Here is a 16,970-nt window from a genome sequence, read left to right on the forward strand (position 1 = left end):
AAGTTCCATCTGAGTCCCTGGAGCATTCACAGTGCCCTCATTATCTATGTAATTTTGTTACCTTCAGGAGAAATAGTGATCAAATTTGTATGAAATAGCTATGTATTGGACCCTAATAGAGAAATTTTATACCTCTCCATTTTTTTTAACATAATTGGTTACTAAAACAAATTATTCAGACTCTGATGCATATCTAAAGGCTCTAATATAAGATATGAGATGAAAATTTTATCTTTAACAAAAGGCCTTCACAGAGCTTCATGAATAAGTTCTACAATGTACTTTGAATTCTTAACTCATTAAAGAATAGACTCCTGGATATAGGCTTTGGGTTGTCATTACTACAAAATATTCAGACTGTAACAGTGAACTGAGTCAGAATTTTTATATCTCTTCTATCTATCCCAGACAGGCATATTTCATGGAAATAGATCAGAATTCCATAATTAAAAGGTATAAAAATTGGTTACAGAAGAATGAATGAACCAGTGAAGAAAATTTAAATGTGACTGTTCAGCATATTGTCAGTATTGTCTTTTTCCATTTTTGTGGCTATATAAGGAAACCCTTTCTCTTCCTTCAGTAGTTTCTCTAACATTTGATTTTTTTAGACTTTGCTTTCATAAACGGACATGAAAATATTTAAATATTATCTGATCATGACTTATCCTCTGAAATTCTGAAACTCCTTTTAAGTCCCCTTTGTGTGTGTTAGTCACTCAGTCATGTCCAACTCTTTGTAACTCCATGGACTGTAGCCCACAAGGCTCCTTTGTCCATGGAATTTTCCAGCCAAGACTACTGCAGGAGGTTGCCATTTCCTATTTCAGGGGATCCACCTGACCCACAGATTGAACCCATGTCTCTTGTGTCTCCTGCACTGGCAGGCAGATTCTTTACCACCGCACCACCTGGGAAGCCTCAAATTTGTCCATATGCATTTTTTAAACTAAAAAGATAATTTCATTATTTTTGTTTAAAATAATAGCATATATTTCAATTTAAATACCAGATGGATTATATGTCAGTGTAATTTATGCCATCTGCATAAACTATTCAAACAAGTATATTACAATGTTATACCAGTACACACAAGAAATCATTTTGAACTGAGTCACTCCATTGCTGCTGACTGTATCACTGCTGTGTTAATTTGCAATAAAAATTACACAGGTGCTAAATCACTTGCTGTACAGTACAACATCATTCATGATACAAAGTTTAAAATAAAATATAATGTTGTATTTAATGGGAAAATATACAGCCTCAGCTTCATTGTTTCGATTAAATTAGTTACATTAAAAAAATAAAATTATATTTCTCAGTTCCACTAGCCACATTTCAGGTGATCAACAGCCCTGCAATTTTATGAAAAACCATAATAAAAAAATCCAGGCCTATTTCTTAGCCTGAGACAGTAAAACTTATTTGAGGAGTTTCATAACAAACTACTGATACTGTCAAAATATTCCTAAATTCAAGAAAGAATCAAGGACAAAATACTCAAGTGTTTCTCTAATGACTGCCGCTGCTACTGCTGCTGCTGCTAAGTCACTTCAGTCATGCCCGACTCTGTGTGACCCCGTAGACGGCAGCCACCAGGCTCTCCCGTCCCTGGGATTCTCCAGGCAAGAACACTGGAGTGGGTTGCCATTTCCTTCTCCAATGCATGAAAGTGAAAAGCGCAAGTGAAGTCGCTCAGTCGTGTTCGACTCTTAGCGACCCCATGGACTATAACCTACCAGGCTTCTCCATCCATGGGATTTTCCAGGCAAAGTACTGGAGTGGGGTGCCATTGCCTTCTCCTTCTCTAATGACTACTAATAGTAAATCATTGTATCATTATTTTCAAGAAATATCATTAGCAATGTATTAGGCCTGAGATTTGGAAAGAAAAAAAAACTCTGATAAGGATGATTTAGGGTTCAGTTCAGTTCAGTCGCTCAGTCGTGTCCGACTCTTTGCGACCCCATGAACCGCAGCATGCCAGGCCTCCTTGTTCATCACCAGCTCCTGGAGTCCACCCAAACCCATGTCCATTGAGTTGGTGATGCCATCCAACCATCTCATCCTCTGTCGTCCCCTTCTCCTCCTGCCCTCAATCTTTCCCAACATCAGAGTCTTTTCAAATGAGTTAGGGTGAAATTAGTGAAAGTCAGGGAAGCCTGGCTTGCTGCAGTTCATGGGTTGCAGAGTTGGAAATGACTTAGTGACTGAACAACAACAATAAGGATGGATAAGGCAGCTACTGTGGGTCTACTGGCAATACAAAAAAAAAGTAACTAGGGTTTGGCTATCACTTTTATTTTCAATAGACAATTAATTTTGCTTTTCTAACCACAAGAGTTTTACACTAAGAATGGCATACATTACTGTATCAGTGTAGAAATAAAAGGAAGCAAAAACTTGCAATGGTTTGACCCCAAAGAGCAGCACTGAAAGTGAAGCCTGGCAGACTTGATGCTTCCTCAACTGCTTCATTTAGACAAAGTCTTCATAAATTGATCTGAAGACTTTGGTTTGCATAATATTAGTTCTCAGACACCTTCAAATGCAGATACAAGTCTTTTTGTCTTTGGAAGATCACCCTTTACCTAAGGCTAGTTTATTTAGCCTCTTGAGAAGGAATGTTGTTGTTGTTTTTTTTTTTTCCCTTAATTCTTTTTTTTTTTTTTTCTTACAAATGTAAATAGTGTTTTTCCTGGATTTCAAGGGGATCTATGTCAGATATTCAACACCTTCAACATAATCATTGGAATTGTCACCAACATATTTATTTATGAGATCTTTTATAAAACATATGCCTAAGGGTTATAATATTCCAGGCAGGCCTGAAAATGGTTGTATTTAACCATGTTCATTTCTTAGTCATGGCCAACTATGCCATCACTTCATTCCATTTTGATAACATGGATTCTGAATTTGCCCAGTGAAGTTCTAATTATTTGTTGGCGTCAGGCTGGGGTCCCTGCTGCTAGCATGTCCTGAGCAGCCGAGTATCAATGAGAAACTGAAGTCCAACCCAAATGCATTCAACGTTAACTCTGTGAGAGGGGCACAGGCAAACAAGCGATCTTTCTGATTCATAGAAATGGAAAGGCTGGATAAACTACAGCTAATAGACAAAGAAAAATGTTTCTATGATCATTCCTCTAAATGTTTATTAATATAATTTAACTGAAGAACGTTAACGATTATTTCTACTACATATCTTTTTTCCTCTTTCGTCTGAAGACAAGATTATATTAGGAAGCCTAAACAGATAACTTTTAATATCATCTCTCTACTGATGTTACTTTAAGTTTTGTTTAAAAAAATTATTAAATTTAAATATCTTAAAGCATTGAATTTCTAATATTTTAATGAAATGAACATTAAAAATGAACATCCCAATTTCTTAAATATTTCAGTTAAAAATGATTTCTCTGCTGTATATGTGCATTTATATATGAACATTCTTCACAATTATGCAATGACTAAATTGGGTGGGTTTGGAAATTAACAAAAGACTATTTTTTGTAAACTATGCCTCAAGAAAAAATATTTCTATACATATCATAAGAACATTCTCATAACCTTATTCTACTAAATCTTTAAAGTGTATTCCTGAAAAGAGCACCATTACCTGTGCTCAGTAAAAATAGAAGAAATTGTGTAGCTGTATTAGTGCTAAAATCTTTAATATTGAAATAAGAGGAAAGCCAAGAAGATCAAAATATATCTATAGAAAAAATGCTGGAGGTCATTGTGACAGGATATTAAGAATTGTCTTTGGAGGTTGGACTTGGGACATTTTCCCCTTCTTTTACTAAAATTCTTATGAGTCATATACATTATTTTCATAAGAGAAAAAGAAATTTGTTAAAAATACAATGACTAAAATTTATAGAGAAGAACAATTAAAAATGGGAGTTTTTCTTCTATATAAGCAAAAATTCTGAACATGAATTTTTGTCAAAGCAAATCTCACATGTTAATTAAAAAGACCATTATTTAAACTATTAATATAAACCATTAATTAAAAAGCTATATGTAAGTTATGGATGGAAATGCATTCATGATTAGTTTTATTTTTTAAGCAGTACAAGAACTGAAATAATAATCCAGAAGATTATCCTTAAATAAGTATTTGAAAATAATCTACAATCAAGATTAAATTATTAATGAAACAAAAATGCAATGAAGTGTCAGATCCTAGCATTAACAGTAGGTAAGTTGGGTATATTTCCAGGAATTCAAACATTTATATTCGGGGAAATCGTTTCACCTGCTACAGAGTTTAACAATTCAACTATTAAATTCCATACATAAGAATTGTAGTAAGTACATAATGGGAATTTGTCACATGTTCAGGTCTCTATGTAAACAATCTATGAGACCCAAATTTACACCCCTAGTTTAACCTATAAGAACATAGAAACCTGGAGAGCCTGGCTAAATAATCCCAAGTGGGAGGCAGATGTAGGATTTCATGCCACAATCTAGACTATGCACTTAATCATTATGTTAAAATGCATTATAGTGGCTCAACAACTCTTTATATACATTATTAATACTGTTTTCTGTTTCTTTGGTCTGTACTTAATTGTTTTTGTAGTAAATTAAAATGAGGCACAAATTCACAGTGTTCTGAAAACAGTCAAGGGACCTACAAAGCAAACTAATTTATGGTGTAGCCTCTAATTAGCTATAATTACAATATTTAATAAATGAAACACCTACTTTTAGAGATAATCAAATCTTTTCACTATACTCCACTAGTATAGGCTAATAACAATCAAAAGCATTATTCAAATGCTGTCAGGAAATATAAAAGTACAATTTATCGCCAACCCTGTTAACATTTCCTACCAAAACAGATTTCATATGGAAACTGGTTATAAGAAAAATAAATTATGTAATCATCAATAATTTAACTTCAATTAAGCTGGCATGTTTTATTCCTAAATAACTCATTCATTCAAATATGTTTGCACATATACACATACATTCACTCATCAGAAATGTTCTTTATTTATTACCATTAAAGAATTTCTCTGAATATTTGAGTCCAATAAGAGTGCTCACCAGTAAGCATTAGAGATTTTAACAATTGTAGACACTGCCAGGATCATTAATATTAAAGAAAAAAAATGAGTTGACTAAGACATTTAATAGTAATGTTTAATCCAGTTTTATTTTTAAAACAATATTTTTAGGACACTATTATTCAGCTTGCAGTTACCAATGCCTATTAACAAGTTCTGAAGTTTATTTTGTCCTTTTTTTCCAATCTATGTGTGGGTTAAGCAGAAGGATATAAAAAACTAGGAATGAGTTATGACTTCTTTACTCCTTGTGAATATGCATGATAATTGAGTATCAGATCACTGAGTGTCAGAATGACTCAAAACCATACATTATGTTTGCTTCCAAAGGGGAATAACCATTGGCAGCAGCATTAATAGTAAACTTCATTTTACTTTATGATATAATGAAAGGACTAACTTAACAATCATGTGATGTCTTAAATCAGCTCTTAATGTCAAAGAACAAAGTGATATTACTGTTATTCAGACTTTGGGAAAGGAATAAGGTACAAATGAACAAAAGAAAATTCAGCTGACCAAAAATCTAATTAGTGTAAATTCCATTTGCAGGGAAAGAACAGCTTCTCTCCAAAGAGACATTACAGTGCATGCAAAATCAAGAACATTAACTGCCAGAGATATTCTGGATTTAGTAGAGGTTTCAGTGTTGTCACTCTAATTAACAGACAATCCAGAGGACTAGAATAATATGTCTTTTATGATATTTTAAAGTTGGATGCCCCCCAAAAAACCCATAAAAAAGTAAGCATGATTAATAGATCTTAGCCTCAATGCCAATAAATGTAATTTCCTAAAAAAATTTACATAACAGAGTCTGGATTTTTTGTTCATACATTTGTTTTCAAATCATTCTTGTATACGGTTATGTATGTATATGAAATCATCACTTTATTTTTAAGAAATAAAACATGATAGTTTTTTTTATATTTATCTCAAGCCTAGTTTTTGTGTGTCCAGAAATGCGTCTTTCTTGAATTTCTTTCAAATTTTTGCCTAACCAGTGGCTATAAACTCTTACAGTGACAACTATTATCCATTATCCAGCACTTGACATGTCAGCTCGACATCACTATATTAACTGATTTTCAAGTTTTCTCATTCCCTGGGGGGGCCTCTCTCCTACGATTGATGAGGTACAAGGCAGTGTTTGAGCTGCCATCCTGACCTCACAAACAGCAAGAGTCGTCCCTGCACAGAGCAGAGAAGGGAAGGCAAAGGAGAGAGAGAACCACAGCTATCCTGGAATAACAGGAGATCCACATACTTGCTTTCCAAGGCAATTAAAACATTGTTTCTCAAACTTTACACTTCAGTGGAATACATGACTTCTTTCTTTCATTCAAGTGCTGCAAGTCCTCATTGGTACATATTGAAACTGTAACAATTAGAGACTAAATTTTTGTCTCTGATATTTCACAGAAGCTAGAATAAAAGTGGCCGCTCCTTCCAAGTTTAAATACATTGAAACTCTAATCACTTATAATTCCCAGAATGGTGTTATGGCTTACTTTTTAACTACTGAATTCACTCTGGCAGAACTTGGGTAATAAAAACCATCATATTCTAATTTTCAGACAGCTTGATAGAACCTCTCTTCTTAGTATAGATAAAGTGTAATGGAGCACTTTCTTTCCCATAGGAAAGTCTTTGACTCATATGCTCTGATGCCAGCTAGCCTTCACATCTGCTGTTTCACAATTGATAGCTGTAACTTGGCATGCTAAACTAGTGTCTGATGAAGCAGCTTTCCTCAAAGGCACCATTTTATTTCTTGCAATGGGAACATAGTAAAATGGTGTTGGTTTTCTGTAGGCCTTATGCAAATCCCTGTAATAAACATAGGATTGGGCCTCACATACAATAAATTGTGTGTTAGATGAGGATGGGGGAAGGAGACAACCTCTTTGGGTAAAAATCACTTCTTTATTCTGCCAATAAATTAAATGCATCATAAAGACTTGGTTTAAATATTTCAAACTTGACTAATTAATATCAAAGCCATACTAGACACTGAAAAGAATACAAAAACACTTCAAAAATACCAACCATATAATATTAAACAAAATATTAGCATTTAAACTAATGTGATCCATTACCTATAATCAATATCTTGATATCATTAATAGACAAAAAAATAATTTTGGAGAGTCAGAGAAATAATATGGCTACAAAAATCTGTGTTGAGTTTTTTTTTTTTCCTAGAAAAAAGTATCTGATGAAAAATACATCAACATGAAGAAATGAACATTTCAGTAATAGTATTAATCACTAATCTAAACTGACTACTCAGATATGCTGGTCTTCAATCATACAAAACTTCTAAGTTTTGTTTCACTCTTCTAAGCTTGTAGAAAAAAATTCAAAGTAAACTAAATTATCCCCAAAGTTGAATACCCTAAGTAAACAAAAAATTTAAAATGAAGTCTCTATTTATTCTGAATAACCACAGAGTAATTGCCCAGGTAGGACTTGCAAGCAAGTTATCAAGAATAGATTTCGGCCAAGATTTAAACTATCTGGTTTTCCCATTTCCCAAGATAAAGCAGAATGTCAGGTTTGAGAAACATTTTGCTTCAGTTTAGATCCATAGGGGGATACTGAAGAATTATAGTGACACAAAGGAAGACTTCAATTTTAATTATGTAATAATTTATTCCCATCCATTAATGTAGGTACATTTTTTTTCCACAAGGAAAGGAGTGACAGTGGCTCACCAAATATTATAGAATTGTACAATAAGCTCAGGCAAGAAAACTGCATGAGCCTAAATTTCAAATGGTTCAGGTTGGGAAGTTCCCCTGGGGGAGGGACTGACAACCCACTCCGGTATTCTTGCCTGGAGAATCCCATGCACAGAGTAGTCTGGTGGGCTGTAGCCCATAGTGTCAATAAAGAGTCAGACACAACTGAGCAGGCACACACACAGTGTGAAGTATTTCATCTCTTCTTAATCTCCTCCCCATTCGGAAAACAGAAAAGTCGCATGTATTAACACAGTCCTTTCAAGACTCTAGTATGCCCTGTTATAGGTCTCTTCTTTAATTGCCCCTCCATCCCCGCCTTGACAGAAGAAACTGCAATAAAGGTCTATAAAAGAAAGGTGAATATATTCACTGCTCAGTTCCCATAAGACATATGCTTTCTCAACTTGTTAGGGACACAAACAAAAATCAGGATTTACCCCACCATATTTCTTTGAGCAAGGAGAAAGTTCTAACCTTCTTCATCCAGCTACAAGACAGTTCTTATGCACACCTATCAAGAGCCTCCAGGAATTGTGTCAAAAGTGAAGATGTAATTATACTATTTATTCTCAGCAAACCTGTTGAAAAAGGCTTTAAACAGAATTCATGTAAATAATCTAAAAGAAGTAAGAATGTGGTCAGCAGAATTACCATTTCATGCCTTTGTCTGATATTTTGCAATGTCTGAGTTGCAGAAGAGAAAAATGCCAACTGTAAAATGAAAGAAGTAGAAGTGGATGCAATTAGTTAATAACAAGTATTACCAATAAACAAGGGGCTATTTAAATATCAAATTAACTCTTTCTGCACATTAGAATCACCAGTGGAGGTTATAAAAAAGATGCCCAGGATCCTGCCTCAAGGAAGTTTAATCACTTGGCTTGGAAAGAAGTGCTCTTTGAAAGCTCCCCAAGTGATTCTAATGTTCTAATGTGCAGATAGGTTGAGACTAATGATGTACACGAATGGATATTTTAAAGATGTTTACAACTTAGAGGATTGTATATCCAATAGAACAAAATAGTGACACTATCCTTTGTAAAAGAAAAATTGATAAGAAAACCAAGACTATTATTCATCAATGATATGATTGTCACAGACAAGACCATATTTCCATATGCTATGCATGTGATTTAGTCCTATAGTTTGCCATATTTTCTAGGACTTCATTAGATAAAAAAATAGCCCCATGATTTAAAGTAGTGCTTTAACTGGGGGTTCTAATAAAGTAGTCAGTATGACTAACTTTACTGGGCTATGGTCTAGAACAGGGGTCCCCAAACTCTCGGATCTAATGTCTGATCATCTGATGTGGAGTTGATATAATAATAATAGAAATAAAGTGTACAGTAAATGTAATGTGCTTGAATCATCCTGAAAATATCCAGACACCCCAGTCCGTGGAAAAATTGTCTTTTGTGAAACTGGTCTCTGGTGTCAAAAAAAGTTGGGGACTGCTGGTCTAGAATTTTTGATGCATACATAGGGAGGCATACTCTTATCAATGAGTCAAACATTTTTATCACAAAATTTGCTGCCAATATAACTATTCTCATATTAATATTTTATCTTTAAATTATTTTATAGTTATAGAGAAAATATTTCCCATGTGAGACAGAAAAATAACATTTGAGACCTTTTTTGCTAGGAGGAGAAAGGGGGCTATCATTACTAAGCATAAATTGATTCCAAGTAGGTTAAATTAACTGTGAACAAAGCTGTATGCTGGTTAGTGATACCTAAATAAAGGGGGAAACCCTTAGATTGAGCAAATATTTAAGAAATAATCCCTGTACTTACTAAAGTACCATATGAATTTTCCAATTATTATATTGTCAAAGAATCCTTTCTGGATAATGGTAGAAATCATTAGAATATATTAAATAGTAAATCTGGTACATAATGAAAATCATACTCAATTTCTATCCATGTGCAAATAATTATTGAACCTTTTTTTTGTGATCACCATGCTTAATTAAGAATTTGCCATATAAAATACAAAGTCATTAAAGAATAAGTTCTGGAGATATAATGTGAAGCATATGATTATAGTCAACAGTACTGCATTATAAACTTCCAAGTTGCTAAGAAACTAGATCTTGATTGTTCTAACCACAAAAAGGAAATGATAATTATGATGTCACTAAGATGTTTTCTAATGCTATAGTAGTAACCATACTGCAATACATATGTCTCTCAAATCAATAGGTTTTTCACCATAAACTTACACAATGCTGCATGTTGATTATATAAAAATTAAAAATAAATAAAATAAATTCAAAACTAATGTTAAATACCTTTGCCACGTCCAAAAACTATTCTAGGTCAATTTCCTGAATATGCAAAATGGAAATTCCCAAGTATTTTACCATCAACTTATGGGGAAAATAAGCATTTATTTCAGAAAACACTTTTTGATCTAAAAAATAACTATAGATGCCATGTTAAGAATTTACTTTTCTAATGTATAAATCTCTTTATAGTAAATATATTATAATTCCATTAGCACCACTATTCTCAATAAAAATAACAGAATTTATGTTCTGCAGAAATTAAGATCTATGAATAGTATGCTTCTAAATCCATTTATTAAGTGCATGCAGTAAACTGTCAACTTTTTACATTCTATCCCTTGACTCAGAAACTACTTATGTTCTTTTGGCATTTAAGAAGCAAAAATCAGTCAAGCTTTCAGAAAATCATTACAGGCATGCCACACAAGCAATTCAGCCTTAAAAACCTGTACTGTCACCCCAGCATAATTTAATTTTAGAAGACCATTGAACTGATAAGCTCAGAATAAGTAGCAGACTATACAGAACATGCTATAGTTGTATCTGCCCCAATGGTTTAAGGCAAATATTTTAGAAACTTAATATGATCAAACAGTTGAGGTCATGTGGGTTAGCCCAAATGACTAATGTATTTAGCTCTTTTGAGTAATGATGGTTATGCCATGATGTCTTTGGCTATTACTTTTATTGTCAATATTATGAGTTCCTTGGTTATTGGTTTCATAATTAATAAGTCACTTAACCTCTCCATGGCCCAGTTTCCTCATCTGTTAAATGAGCATAATGATAATTGCTTCCTACCTTGATAGGGGTTGCTGGCAAGATTAATGAGTTGGCATTTAGAATGTACTTTGAATTCTTCTAAAGAGGGAAACTATGCATTAAAAAAATGAAACTAAATAATATCTTCTTTTTTACTAAGTAACAAAAGATAAAACTACCCTCCCCAGATGGATTAATCCATTTGCTTGCATTCCTAACTCTGTAACCTTCATACACTCTTGAATAAATTGATTTTTTAACCTAAGGTTAAAATGAAAATACTATGGAGGGCTACATATTTTGAAGAAACCTTTCCAACTCTCTACAGAATAGAAAATTTTTCAAAGTAAACGCATATTCTAAACATAGCTAAAATCCTTCATCACAGGTGTTGCATCAATGAATGCAATTTTCATTGTTCCAAAAGATAACTGTACAGAATTTGGTTAAAAAAAAGTGAGTTGTGCCGTAAAGGAAACCTAACTATGTAACACTGATAGTAGATGGTGGAGTTAGGAATTAAGCTCAGGTTTCTCTGATTCCAGTTTCCTTCCCTCTTAACTATTCTAAATTGTAGAATATAGGTTCAGAAGTATTAAGTGATTTACATTAGATATTTGATACTACTTAAATGTTCTTTCAACATACGGCAGAATTTATTAAATAACTATAAAAGAGGACATGTATTTCCTGTGATATCTTTAGGAAAGACAGACTATATTAGTGTATGTAACAAAACCAGAGATTTCAGGGAGACCAAACCCAGAGAGAAAATTTCAGAAATTGAAAAACCCGAGTCACGAGTTGCACAGAAATGTGATTTCAGCATCATTTGTAAAACACATGATTCACTTTGAAAATCTAGGGATTCTCAAAAGAGATCATAATACCTACCGGCTATAGCCGAGTTATTTTTGAGCTGATAATCTACATGTACTCATTCTCCTAATCTTTATACTTCAAGGAGAAAAGCATTTGCTAGTTGCTTGGTAACATTCTGTACTGTGTTGGGGTGAGGTTTCAGTTTGGCTGCACTAAGTGCCTAGATTCTGAGAAGAATGGTTTGACTCCTACTTTATTGTTTTTCAATAAGATCCCTGGGCCCTCAGCTATTTTATTATCTAAATATGACTGTGAACATATTGACGATGTCATATAGCTTTCTATTGTTTTACATGAGATTACAATGAAGAACCACCGTCTGCTCAGTTTTGAATTATTTTCCCAGCCATTGCTTTACATTTATCCCTGGAGAGAATATGTGTGGCGTGTAATGGATATAGGGGAAATGAATGAAATCTTCTTGACAACAGTATACATGTAAGGTCAATGAACAAAGTCAGGCATGTTCTTTGGAAAAAGAATTATTCAGTGCTGTAGAATGACTGTGTAACTCTGTTTCTGCAATACTGAACACTCACCCCTCCTTTAAGCCCAGATATCTTAAGCCAGCTCTTGCTTGTAGTAATACATTTTTACCATTCTTTAAAATAATTTTTGGAACTGAGCTGTTCCAGAACAATTAGCTAACAGCAGGGTCTTATTCAATTAGTAAAAACAGGATGAAAATTCCTTTAGAAAGTCAATGCCTTAAGGGTGCTTCCTAGAGTGTTTGTATGCATTGCTGTTAATTAAGAAATAAAATAATGGTATCAGATGTAAATTGACTATACACAATAGTCTCTGATTCATTGTAGAATTTCAAAATGGGTGTGCAATTGCTTAAATTCCAGATTGGTAGGGATTTTTTTTTTTTTAATTCATACTAATAGCTGGTATAGAAAGTGAAAGTGTTCATCTCTCAGTCATGTCCAACTCTTTGGGACATCCTGGACTGTATCCCGCCAGGTTCTTCTGTCCATGGAGTTCTCCTGGCAAGAATATTGAGTGGGTTGCCATTCCCTTTTCCAGGGGATGTTTCCAACCCAGGGATCGAACCTGGGTCTCTGGCATTGCAGACACCAGGAAAGGAGCTTTCATATGAAAAAAAATTCATACCAATAGCTAGTATAAGCATATAGTTTAACAAGCCAAAATATGTAGCTGAAATTAGTATCATTTAGGGATACACTAAAATAACTAAAGAAAAATCAACATTTACTAAATACTGTATCCTTTTAAATTTTAATGCCTTTTCAAGTTTCAACAGTAAGATGTCAGCATGTGATAAAACTATCAACATAATTGTCACCTTAGTGATTATCACTGTATGGTTTTTATTGTGACTACTGCACATTCCCAAAGGCTTCAATTTTACAGAAAGAAAGTCTGTGCTGCTAGAAACAGAAAGTTGTTTCACATCAATTTTCTCTGGGTGCTAGAGGCACTCCCATGTATGAGAAAGGAAAACTAGAGATGAAAGACTAAGAAGAAAACTGAAAAGCAAAGAAAAGTGAAGTTAGGTAAAATGACACTGCAAGAGAGCAACTAAACTAAAACAACAGCAGCAGCAACAAAAAGCATAGCAGAAGACTAGAAAGATTGTAAAGAAAAGAAATGGAGAAATAAGCTCAAAGATGGGGAAAAGGTGAAAATTTTCAGTGATTTTCCCAGAGGTGTATCTTGCTATAATACACAAGAGCTTTGAAACGTGATATATGAGCAATCTAGAAAATAAAAACAAAATTTGAAGTATTTGTGAGGCTAAAATAATTACTTCTGGTATCAGACCACTTGCATTAGTACTTATATTCATTATTGTACAAACTCAACTTCAAAAGTCCCTCGAATACTGTGATAATTTAAATGCACCACATATTCACTCTCTACAAAGTTACTAACACTGATGATATACATTTATAATTTTAAACAGCTAGTCTCTTTTTTCATTAAAAAAGGTTTTTTTAATAAGAAAAACAATATTAATATGTAATACTCAATTGGGAAAAATGATCAATTGCAATTAACATAATCAAATAGCACCATATTGATCTCAATGACTTGCTCATACTTGATTATTCAATAAATTTAATTAAATGATAATAATTTTCCAATTAAATGTAAAATATGCATTCAATCTTTAAGCTAGCCATTAAAAATATTCTCTTTGAAAGCAATTTAATTTCAAGAATTATGTGTATTTGACTAAAACATTCAATAAATCTCATTCTTTAGGCATTGGTGATCTCCAGAACCCCCTCAAAAGCTGATTTAATTTGGTAAGAATTTTTACAAAGAAAATTATATAATTATTTGGCAAGTTAACTCATATTAAATCCTGTTATATGATCACTGATCCCATCTCCAACAAACTATAAGTTTCTTAAAAGTGAGAATTAGATATCATTTGCTCTAGAATACCCAATGTATAGCACAGTTTCTGGTACTTGGTAGGTGCTTCCTGGAGGTTTGTTGAAATAATTTATTTTATAGCTTGAGTCAGTTATTTTTTAAAGAGAAAAACAATCTACCACTTCTGCACACTTGAACTGCCAATTGCATTTGTGTGAACAATGACGGAAACTACCAAGGCTTAAAAATTTGCTAAATTTCAAACAATATAAAAATAATAAAATAGAAAATAAATTATGACATGATACTGATTCCCTAAAGTGGAATCTCCTCATTGGCTCTACTCTGACCCAATGAGATCAGTGGAAGTAAGGAGACAATCTGAATATTAAAGAGGAGGACAAGATGCTATGCGCCTGGAATTTGGTGCCACCATAATTTCCGTTAAATGTTTAACAGACTTCCCCACTGGAAACCACTGCATGCCAATGGGGTAGCCCATTTTGAGATTCTTCGCCTTCCAGAATATTAGATGGATGATTGTCCAGCGAATAGGAACTGTTTGTGCTTATTTTCCTTGTTTTTCTGTAGGCTCTCAACAAGTAAAACCTGTTTCATCTTAACAGAAAGAAATGCCTATATGGAAAACATTCTTACATATAATCATTTTATTCTTCTGGAATATCCACACCTTGTAGAGTCTGAATCTCCCACTATTCAATTTTCAGTAGATATAGTACTTTGTCTAGTTACATTCAATGACAAAACCTTGGTGGGGAAAATAATGTTACTTCTGAACAGATTTTCCTCCAAACAAAGATGAAATACTTATAAAGCAACAACTCCTTGCCATTTGCAAGTATTAAAATTATTTGCCTTGATGACCATATATTTAGTTGAATATGTCTCCAACCCATGAGAAATATGCTATTGATTATTCTCTACAAATAACAACGTTCCTATGCTCTTACATTCATTAACAAGAAAATGTTTGTTTGTATTCTATCATTTTAATACATAAATTTTAGATAACCAGTAGGACTTACCTTGAAAAAAGTCATGGTTGCACCATCCTCTACTGCTCCATACTCTATCTTGGTTTGTTTAGCTAAATCATCAGCAGAGTCAATAGGGGATTCCATGCGCTCCACTGTCAGAAAGGCGGCTAAGTTAGCAGTATACGAAGAAATGATGATAAGTGTGAAAAACCACCAAATGCCTCCCACTATCCTGGTGGAGAGCGCTTTGGGCATGAGCTCAGAACCTAACAAAGATTGGGGGGAAAAGGTAAGACGAATACAGAGAATTTGATCAGCAGTCAGGTACTTTTGGTCACAGTGGAAGAATGGAATCACTGTGTAATAAAAGCTTAAATCATAGATTTACATATCACTTTAGTAAGCAAGGAACAACCCCGTGGGAGAGCAGAGGCTAATTTCAGATAGCATGTCTCTTAGGACATCTGTGTTTACATATAGTGACAGGAGACTGGAGCTCTACCTGAGACAGTACAAAATAAGAATCACATATTAATGACTGGATAGCCTTTATAAAAATAGCATTAGAATGGAGAATATCTCTCCTGTTTATAAACTACTGTTATAGATTATCACATTCTTGTTAGTTAAGTAGGTTTTAGAAGAAATGATTTAATGTACATTTTGATCCATTTCTTAACAAGCTTTATTTATGAGAAGTTTCATTATTCATGTATATGAAGCCCAAAAATCTTGTCTATACTGCCATTTTAAAAAGTAATGTACGAAAACAATTTCAGTTATCCACATTTTTTGAGCCAGGGGGCTTCAGTCCAGTTTTTATTTTAAAATAGGTAGTAAACTATTTTTTATGCATAAACAAATGTCTCCTGTCACTATAGTTAGCTTCAGTGAGGGAAATCAGAATAAGAATAAATAGTTAAATTGGCATAAATTTATTTTTACACACATATACAAATTTCATAGTTATAGTACAATATGTGGCTGGAGTTGCCTGCTCATGGTATTAATAAGAGAATGAGATCTGATCATTACATATTGCTTTTGATTATTACTAATTTTAATTAATTTAGATTATACATTAAAATTCTAACACTTTTTAAGTTGAGTCTATTAGTTTTACCATGTTATTTATAGCCTTAATATGTAAATGTATAAATATCAGCATGTATAACTTTTTAATAAGAAAAGTATACAAAATTTATGTATATATATTACTATTTACCCTTCAACATTTTGAACCTATAATCAAGAAAGCACTGTCTACAAATAAATTAATTTTAATAAGGTTTGAGTAAAATGGAATGAAGCAAAGATGGACTCCATGTTTTATATATTTTTAAATATAATAATGAATCCAGTAAGATAACATATCTCTATATGCATTAAACATACAACAAATTATTCATGCTAACATTGAAAAGAAGTGGTATCATGACTTGGTTCTAGCAAAACAGCCCATCTTATACTGCAGTTCATCTTACCCTTCCAATTTCAAACAAACAAACAACATTTTAGAAAGCAGACAGACTTGGACATGACAGCCAACTCCAGCTCCAGACTCTTGCCTACCACTCTGTAAGAAAAGCAAAACAAAATAAAACAGAAAAGTACCTTTCTGATGTAGTTGCTCCTAGGCCCTGTCAGACACACACTTGGACACTGAAACACTAAAATATTCCCACCATGATCAGCAGCTTTGGCTGCCCAGTCTACCATTTCTTTTCTTTTTTTTTTTTTGAACAACACCACCAATAAAGTCAAACAAGACTGGGAAAGAAAAGAACAGTGGAGACATTCGACAAAAATGGCCCAATTACCACAAGTTCATATCTTACCCAAGGACTTAAA

General features: G+C 33.4%; 1 protein-coding gene across 5 annotated transcripts in view; it reads right to left on the reverse strand.

Annotated features, from left to right (window-relative positions):
- Positions 1-16,970, reverse strand: part of GRIK2 (glutamate ionotropic receptor kainate type subunit 2) — a 739,106-nt gene that overhangs the window by 108,627 nt on the left and 613,509 nt on the right. For all 5 annotated transcript variants that reach the window (XM_070377125.1, XM_070377124.1, XM_070377121.1 and 2 more), the window contains one exon: positions 15,168-15,385. In XM_070377125.1, the coding sequence (XP_070233226.1) occupies positions 15,168-15,385 (218 nt within the window). The remainder of the gene's footprint in view (positions 1-15,167; positions 15,386-16,970) is intronic.

The sequence above is a fragment of the Bos mutus genome, chromosome 9, assembly GCF_027580195.1.
Source record: "Bos mutus isolate GX-2022 chromosome 9, NWIPB_WYAK_1.1, whole genome shotgun sequence".
In the NCBI taxonomy this organism is placed as follows: Eukaryota; Metazoa; Chordata; class Mammalia; order Artiodactyla; family Bovidae; genus Bos; species Bos mutus.